The 9,294-nt window shown below is 41.4% G+C and overlaps 1 protein-coding gene across 1 annotated transcript in view; it reads left to right on the top strand.

Annotated features, from left to right (window-relative positions):
- The window catches only part of RALBP1 (ralA binding protein 1), a 41,889-nt gene that overhangs the window by 15,915 nt on the left and 16,680 nt on the right, over positions 1–9,294 (top strand). The window contains exons 2-3 of the mRNA XM_019546012.1: positions 3,126–3,195; positions 4,985–5,281. Of these exons, the coding sequence (XP_019401557.1) occupies positions 5,038–5,281 (244 nt within the window). The 5' untranslated portion in view covers positions 3,126–3,195; positions 4,985–5,037. The remainder of the gene's footprint in view (positions 1–3,125; positions 3,196–4,984; positions 5,282–9,294) is intronic.

Raw genomic sequence — 9,294 nt, 5'->3', positions numbered from 1 at the left:
TCTCTCCAAAGAGCGGGCTGTGGTCATGGAAGCCAAAGCCTTCCCGATAACACCAGCGCCGCAGTCTTTGGTTCACCGTTTAATCTTTACTAAACTATACAGGAGCCTCCGGGAACCCCGTAAGATTGGGCCTCTAATATAGTCCATGGCCTGTTGTGACCTATTGATAAAACTTCTAAAATATTATATGAATATATTGTCTCAAATAGTATATAATTAGAAGTTATAATCCCTATTCCATGATGATATCTTTGAGCTTTAACATATCTTAAATAAAAACTATCTTTATATGTTTATTTTTTAATCATCTTAATAAAAAAGTGGTTAAATAAAAACATCTGATTTAAATTTAAAAATCCTGTGTTTTAATTTTTAAAAAATTGTTGATTTTTATCCACCCTGCGGCCTATTTCAATTTGGTCCTGTTGTTGCAATCTGACACAAGGCACAAGGTCAGGAGAGAGGCTCAGCAGAAAACTGAAATAATGGAGTCCTCTGTACTGAAAGAGTTTATGGTATGGTTTGGAGAAGCACAGACTGAAAGTGTTATAGTCCAGAGTGTCAGTTTTCATCCCCCCTATTACAATGCGTGCAGCTGGTAGTTTGCCTCACGCTTTCCAGCCCAGCCCCTATTTTCTGCTTCTTATAACTTATCCCAAGCAGTAAAAGTCTGGCAAAAATGTTACTTCCCAGGTGTCTGCCTGCAGCTGATCTTTATTGGAAAAATCCAGCTGTTTCCAAGAATGGGGCCAGGGTAAAAGGGGAAAATGTTGTTTACTCCATATAAAAAAAAATCTGAAGACCTTGTTTTCAAAAAGCTATAGCACTCCATATTTTGCAGCAGGAATTAGAAATTTGCTGGGGGTGTTTGGCATTAGGGATCTGTCTTTTGCTGTCCCTTTAAAACAAAACAAAATATACTAGTTGGTCAAATTTCAGTCTTTGAAAAGTAGCATTTTTTCACATGCTCAATAAAGCTGCCTTAGGGTTTTGGTTTTTGGAGGTTTTTTTAGGAGGCAGTTTCCTTGACAATTTTACCAGTCTAAGCAGGGCATGCTTCACCATGGGGCTGAACAAGGATTTCTCAGATCTGGGTGTCTGCACTGAGAGCAAGGAGACATTTTCTTGCCCTTCAACACTTGAAAGAACCTCCACCCAACCTGGCGCATTGTGGAGAGTCTCCAGGCTTCCTGTCCCTTCTCCAGCTTTTGCATCCTGCCACTATCCCGTGGCGGAACAGGGTGTGGGCTGCAGCCATACACAAGGTGTTGTGCAGGGGGAGCACCTCTGCGTGGTGTGGAGCAGTGCAGTGTAGCATACACAGTATGGTGCAGCAGAGCCAGGGGTGGGAAGGGGGAGGGGAAGTATCCATGTGCACAGTGTGATGGAGTAGAGTGGGGGAAAATGGCAAATGGGGAAGCGTCAGTATGTGCAGTGTGGAGCAGTGTGGTAGAGGGGGGACGTGTTGCATGGTGGAGCTCAGTGGAAGGAAGGTGGGAGCACGTGTGTGTGTGTGTGTGTGTGTCAACAATTCACCGCAACTCATTAAGTGGCCCTCCAGCTTAAATACTTGCCTACCTCTGGTCAAGACTGAAGCCTAGGATCTTGAAATGAGAAAGAAATAGACTGGAAGGGCAGGGGAAGAAGAGGTCAAGTTGTGTGTGTGGGGAGGGAGAGGAGGAGGGGACACTGAGCAGAAATGAGTGACCAGTAGAGAGGTTCTCCTCCAAAACTTTGAATGGGACCTTTGATTCCAGATCTTACTGGTCCTCTGTTGTCAGCAAATATCTGTAAACCATATTATTGAAGTGTACTGTTTTCCATCTAGGTCTGGGCTGTCTGGAGCAGAGGTGGCCAGCCAGCCCATGGCATGTGTGCCACAAGTAGCACAGCCAGCAGCTGTGTTTAGCATGTGTCAGATAGGTGGGACAGGGAGCAGAATGGCACTTGGAGATGGGGTGGGACTTAACTTGTATGCCTGCCAAAAAGGTTGACCATCACTGATCTAGATGAAGATGACAACTTACCATTGCTATCATTTACTTTGTTAGCCCAAGTGTCAGAGGTCCACATTAGGAGATTTAAAGATTCTGACCTTGCTGATAAGTCATGAAAGTGAGAACATAATCACAACCTAATGGAATTTGTATTTATTACAGGGGGTTTTTCTTTTTGTTTTGTTTTTAAAGAAAACTTGGAAATTACACACACACTATTTTTAAAAAGTTAGGCTGCAAAGTCCAACACCCAAAAGTAAAGAAAAGACTTTTGAAAGCTGCTCCTTTTTTATATGTGCATTATGATAATCTCTTTAATTATATACTCACATATTGTTGCTCAATGTTTTCTTTTTCTCATCATTGCTTGGTGTGGTTCTAATCCTTGTTCAAATCCTGGGTATAATTGGCCGTTGGGTTTTGGTACATTGCTTATTCCTACAGTATCTGAGCACTTCACAAACAGAAGTTACTTTTTCACTACACCATTTCACTAGTGAAAGGGGCATTATTGTCCCCATTCTGCAGGTATAGAACTAAGACACAGATTAAGGTAAAAAAATACCTGTTTATTTGGGGCATCAGAATTGAGAGGCCTATGCCTGAATTTGCACTTCTGAGTATGCACTTCTGCCATTCTGATACTAGGAACCCAGGAAATGACAGAAATGCATTTAATGAAAGTGACTTTAGTAGTATCAGTTTTAGGAACTGTTTGGTGAAGGGAGGGATAGAATCAAATTCTCTAAATAGCACTGAACACCTTTAACTGTGAGCATATTCTTTCTTTTCTGTCAGTCCCCTGCCTCGTTCACTCCAGACCCTCCTCCAACTTCTGCCACAGGTAAAACTTAATCTGGCAAACAATGGGTATCTTTACGCTGCAGCCATGATTCATTCCTAAATTGAGCCCCTCCTGTTCACTGGAAAGATTACAGGTCACATGGAAAAAAATGTATTCATGTAATTACGGGCTGTATCATAGTTCATCAGAACAATGGTGCCAAATTAAAGTTGCCCAAGCATTTCATATCTTTTGATTGCTTAATTTGAAACCTTAATAATAATCTTTTAGTATAGTTTTTACAAGTATTATATGACAAAAAAGTTTTTTTGTGTGTTTTATAGTTTGTGAAATGGAGGTCTTCAGCATATTTCCAGGATTCCTGCTGCTATACTGGCCTATACTCTGATCCTGGTGAGTTTCTCAAGTTAAGAGGGAGGCATTCAATAAATATCTGACTAGAGGAGGATGTAGCAGTAAGTGAGTTATAGAAGTTATTGCAGAATCAGTTCTTTAGCAGGGTATTCAGGAGAGTGTACTGTGGGAAATGCCATCTTTTAAGTAAGATGTAAAGCTCATGTCCTCTCCTTGGTAAGCAAAACTTGTCCTTTTCTTCTTTTTTCCAAGAGTTAGGGTGTGAATCCAGGTGCTGTGCCCAAAATTCAGTTAAGATCATTATATTTTACCACTACTGTTTAAGTTGTACATAGCTGCAGTACGTACTTAATGGCCTTCCCTAAACTGCTGTGTAATTTTAAACTCCACTGTTAAACAGCTTCTGTATTCCACTTTAAATAGCTGCATTTCATTGATGCGTGAAGGGACTTTTCTCTGTCATTTACTTAATCGGGGGAGTTAAGATGTTTAATTTTCTAGCTTTTGTAAAGCACTTTGATATGCTCAACTGAAAGATGTAATGGAAGCGCAAGACTGTATCATCTTTAATAACAGCTGTGGTTTTATGGATTGTTTTGGTCTTGGATGGTAACAAGTTTTAAACCTGCAAAACTTCTAAGTATTTCTGTTACAGAGCATATGTTGTTAGAGCACAGAATTTATTTGTTTTTATGTAAGAAACAAATTAGCTCAGCTATAACAAAATAGCCTAATTGAAAAAAACTGATTCATAACCATAATGCATATAGAAATAGTGGAACAAATGAGACATGAGAAAAAATGAGACAGTTGTGAGAGAGAATACTATTAAGACAGGAAAGCAGATTTACATGCTGGTAAAGAAAGAAGTGTATGCAGTTTAATGTATATAAATGATCAAGTATATTAATAGGGGGGTTTTTCATCCCAGCCAGTGTATGTTTTGCTTCCCCAAATGAGGGTTTGTGCGCTTTCAACTAGGATTGTTTACTTAAAGTGGAAGCAGTGATTTTTCGCTGTATTGTGTAGTATATCACTGCTTAATAGCAGGAGCTCTGGGCCCAAGGGGTTACAAAGAAGTTAAACCAGTGATGTTGTGTTTAGAAGCACCCTTGTCATAACTTTTGTCCTCTTCAAGTGGGATTGACAGTTCTGCGCTCACATCTCACTGGAAACCTGTTCTCTGGGCCTTTGTCTATATGCATCAATGGATGTGGGAATGGAGGAACTCTGTCTTCCAATACTGGGCAGAAAAAGCAGGATTCCCTCCCCCTCCCATTCCCCTTCCAGTTAAACTCTTTCTTCAGTTTAAAAGGAAGCATCATATTTTAAGATAACTGTTTAGATTCTGGAGGCCAAACTTATTTACAACTAATGCAGGCAAGAGATGAAGTCCTTCAGACTAATTTACTCATGCTTAGGGTAGGTAGAGTTTCTGCATCTGCCCTTTGAGTCTCTTGGGATGGGAGGAGTTTTAATTAAGGAGTTCTGCTGCCGGGAGCCTCTGAAGGAAGCAGGAGTAGACTTCATGGCTGTCTTGGCAGTGCACCCTTAGAAGGCACAACATTCACGTTTTGGGCTCTGTTAGCTGTACAGCTCTCTGTAGTCTCCATCATCTCTTTTTGTTAGTGAAGTTATGGTTGCTTTGCATTAGATCTAATTTCCCCTCCCTCATTTTTCCCACTGCCTCCCTTTGCACCATCATGAGCTGGTGATGAGAGACCTCAGGGATCTCTTCTTACTGGAACAGGATAGGCAGTTTCTTGCTTGCATATAGAAAAGATAAATGACAGAAGAACAGATGAACTCAGTATGCTTTCTGTTATAGGTGTGATGGACAGGTAACAGAAGATTGTTCCACTTTGCTGTCAGAGAACCAGAATGACCGAGTGCTTCCTGCCTCCTACCAGCAGCCCCAGTGAACACCGCAGGGTAGAGCATAGTGGAGGTCTTGCTCGTACCCCAAGCTCTGAAGAAATCAGCCCAACAAAATTTCCTGGATTGTACCGAACTGGTGAGCCTTCGCCACCTCATGACAGCCTCCATGAGCCTCCCGATATAGTGTCTGATGATGAGAAAGAGCATGGCAAGAAAAAAGGAAAATTTAAGAAAAAGGAGAAAAGAAGTGAGTAGACATTTTCTCATACCCGCCCCGTGTGCGTTTCTTCTATATTTAAGAGAAACTTAAGTTTTCAGCTTTTTTTTTTTTTAAATAAAAAAAGCTTTGCGCTTTGGTTTTGTTTTTTAAATGCAAGTGTACTATGTTCCAAATGGCTAATGTAAAGGTTTATCCAAAGTCTAAGTAGGTGCTGAGTCAGTTGTCTGGCATGATGCTCTTTTCATCCCATTATCTCCCCCTGCTCTGAGTGGGGAGTTCCCAAAGTGTAATGCCAAATAAAAGCTCTTTGACATAATAGCAGCATGCTATCTAAGACAATGTGCTTTGGTTTTAAATATGTTTAATTGAGCAGGAGAGGATCTTTCAAAATTATAGAAACCAATTTGAATCTAAAAGTGGAGACTTTCTTCATGGGCTGAGGACAGTAAACTGAAGAACAGGTACATATATATTTTTTCTTATGTTTACTTAATCTAATCATGTATTTTGACTTAGTAGTATATTCCTATAGTGTCTTATTAATAATATCCGAAGTGTAGAAGCAGATCGCGAGATCAGAATCTTTTAAAAAGGGACATGTAAAAAATGAAAGAAAGTGGTTGATTATAAAATCCATTACTTACCACAGAATTATTCCCCAGAACTTCAGTTTTCACTTAAATCCTCCCCCCCAGTAAAGAAAATCTAACTGCTTCCATAGGTGCTAAGAACTCCAGCTTCAACAGGACTTCTTTGTTGATATAGTTAAATCTTGTATATACCAATGCATGCTGCATATTGAAAACAGGAAACATGGACACAGGTTGAAGCATATTCAGCTTTTATTATACCTATTTCTGTTATTTTTATAATATCCTTCTTTACGTATATGCCTCACGGTAATCTAGTTTAAAAGAAAATGGAAAGGACACTGCAGTGTAGCAAAGACAAATCTGATGCTGTGCACATTTGCCTTAATTGTTCTTTTAATGAGATATTACAAACTACTCTGTGAAAGATTTAAAGCATTTTTTGTGATTTCAGAGTAGCTTTAAAGGTGTGAGACAAATTTAAGCAGAACCAACTAAATCTTTGCACCTGAGAGGTAAAGTTATCCATCATTCCACATTCTGTTAGTAAGCTGTGTACTGCTCAAAAGCTGTGCGTGGTAGGTTGAATTATATGTGATGTTTTAAGTATTTTTAGTTACAACCCAACTGTTATCCCTGTAAAATTACATTTTAAATTATATGACTTTTTGGATTCAAACAGCAAAATGCCTTGGAGCAGGTGTTTTACATAAGTTTATGCCCAAGGTCTCCTTAAAATGATATAATACCATGGATTACAATAGCTCCCTTTTCAGCCTTGCTTTACAGTATGCTTTGCAAATTTTAATGTTATTTTCAGTCTCTTCCAGCCCTAATTTTTGCTCTACCATTTATTATTCAGCTTGCCCCAGTTTCCTATCTACTCTCTGTCCTTATAGCCCCTCAGCCCACATACACAGCAGTACACAAGCTAGCTAGGTGTCATAAAAACTAAGATTTAAACAAATACAATTTCTAGCAGAACAAATGTTTCAAAAAGCTTGGTCTTCCTCCTCTTTCTTGGATAGGAACATTGAGTAACTGTAGCAGATTCAAGTAATGTGTTCAATGCTTGACACTGAATGAGGGAAAGGAAGGGTGCTGTTTTCAGACTTTGTACATAAAATTCAAGATGGAGCAAATATTTGTTTGGCTTACAATGTCAGTATATTAATGATGGTGTCAGCAGAACCTTTTATGTACAGAAACATTGTGCCAACAGTCTTTGTTCGCTAATTAGTCAAATAGTATTACAAACTCTTTTAGAAAAGTTGTCGTGGTAGGTGGAAATGAAGGGGCAGTTATCCTGACTGACTGGACTCAAGAGTAGACTTTTAGATGAAGCAGTTATTTGTAAAATGGTCATTATTTCTACTGAACTGTTGCTATGTTTTTCTGTACATTAGTGTGGGAGATTTTTATCTCTGTAGTAATCTATTAGGGCTGTGCAAAGCTTCGGTCACTGGTCAACAAGTAGGAGGAGCAGGCCTACTTGCTCTTGTTCCCCTATATCCCAATATCTACAGGTAGACCTCCAGTTCCAGCCCAAAGTATCCAACTTTGGAAATGTACCTTCAATCTGCACTGCTGGCCACAATATAAAAGCATTTCTGTTACCATCCCCAATTTAGGTTGGGAAGCAATGAAAGGGTAATTCTGTCCCCCTCCTGATACAATCCTTGATTTCTCTGCAAAGTGACAACAAAGATGGATATCACAGTGTTTTTTGTGAGGTGGATGCTTGTTTATCTGGAATTGTATTGCAGCCATCAGTGACCAAACAGATGCTATTATTTAACAATATTTAATTTCTATTGATCTTGCTAGTCTTGAGGTAGTGCTTTTAGGGAATAGCTCTGTATGCAGCTTTAGGATTTCTGAGGTATACATTTCTTGGTATTCTCTTACCTTGATGTTTATGCCTTAGTGAGGAGATCTAAAACTCTGCTTTTCCACATTCTTTTTCTGATGCATGCTGTACAGTAACTTTGATCTCTACTTTTCAAAAATCAGTACAGTCTTTTAAAATGAAAAGAAAATGAAGTTTCTCGTGCTTCCTATACCCAGCAGACAGCAGTAGCCCGAATGTGAACTTGCACTTTGATGTGCTTTGCATGTTAAATGACATACTATGCTATGATCTATTTGTAAGCTGGACACCAAAATGCCTGCTAATAGACAAATCCTTTGCTAATTTTCCAAAGAAGAAAAAATTGGAAAGCTATTTACAGGAGGTAGTTACGCATGTATCTCTGTCTCTTCTTGATACTTAAGGGACCTTTGTAAATTGATGATAGAACCTCTGACAAATGGAAGCTGAATTTATGTCAGTTGCACAAAAGCTAGTGTGCTCATTTTTCATCCCACCTCTTGCTGCTTGTTTAAAAGAGCCTATGATTTATAAATGTGTTGATTGGAAGCAAGCAGAATGATCCAAAAAGCTACAATAAGGATATGGAGTATGTAGATTATTTAAAACTGTTGCATCTAGTACCTACTTCAGAGATGTATCTGGCCCTTTTAAATTCAACCTTATTTTATTTAAAATAGAGGTGCACCAATAAAGGTTTTTTTGATTTAATACAAATGGCAGATTATTAACCAGCCATATCAGCTGATACCGATCCAATAGTTCAGAGGCGGGCAATTATTTTGAGTGGAGGGCTGCTTACCCAGTTTTGGCATGCTGTCGAGGGCTGCATGGGTAGCCCCACTCCTTGACAGGTGTCCTGCCCCCTGGTCACCATCTTGGGACCAACATCCCAATGTCTTGGGACCAATGTCCCAGGGCCAGCACCAGTGGGGCCCAAAGCAGGGCGCAGGCTGGCAGGGGTTCGTGGAGCTGGGCTGCACCAGCAGCGAGGGGGGAACTGGCCCGGCTCCCTAGAGCCCCTGCCAGGTGGGACCCCGCACTCCTGCCACCCTGCTCTGGGCCCCACCGGTGCAGGTCCAGTGCTCCCACTGACTCCCCACCTGCTCACACCCAGTGCCCCCCAGCCCGGCAGTACAGGTGGGGAGCAGCATACAGCCCCAAACCCCCTGCTCGCCAACAGGGAAGAAGCTGGTGCTAAGCATGGGGAAAAGTGGCCCCTCACCTGCTGCATGGCCGGCGCCTACGTTGCAGGTACTCACAGCCCACGTAGGGCTGTCCAGAGCAGGCACAGGCAGGCTGCAGGTGGCAGCAGTGTGGGGCGCTGGCCATGGGGCAGGCGGGGGGCCACTTTTTCCCCACGCTCATCACCAGCTTGTAACCTGGCGGCAGGGCAGGATGGGCAGCAGCACTGGGCGGGATGGCTACAGGGAATTTTGGGGTGGCTATAGCCTGCCCTGTAGCCCTACCCCCCCACCGGGAAGAGGCCAGCTCAGCCCCCAGCCCTGAGCCTGCAGTGGGCAGCCCGCCCTCACCCTGCAGAGAAATCCAGGGGTGTGCACAGCGGCTGGGAGCTGCCC

This window comes from Crocodylus porosus, unplaced genomic scaffold, assembly GCF_001723895.1.
Source record: "Crocodylus porosus isolate Cpor-Errol unplaced genomic scaffold, CroPor_comp1, whole genome shotgun sequence".
Lineage (NCBI taxonomy): Eukaryota > Metazoa > Chordata > Crocodylia > Crocodylidae > Crocodylus > Crocodylus porosus.
This window is presented reverse-complemented; position numbering and strand designations above follow the sequence as displayed.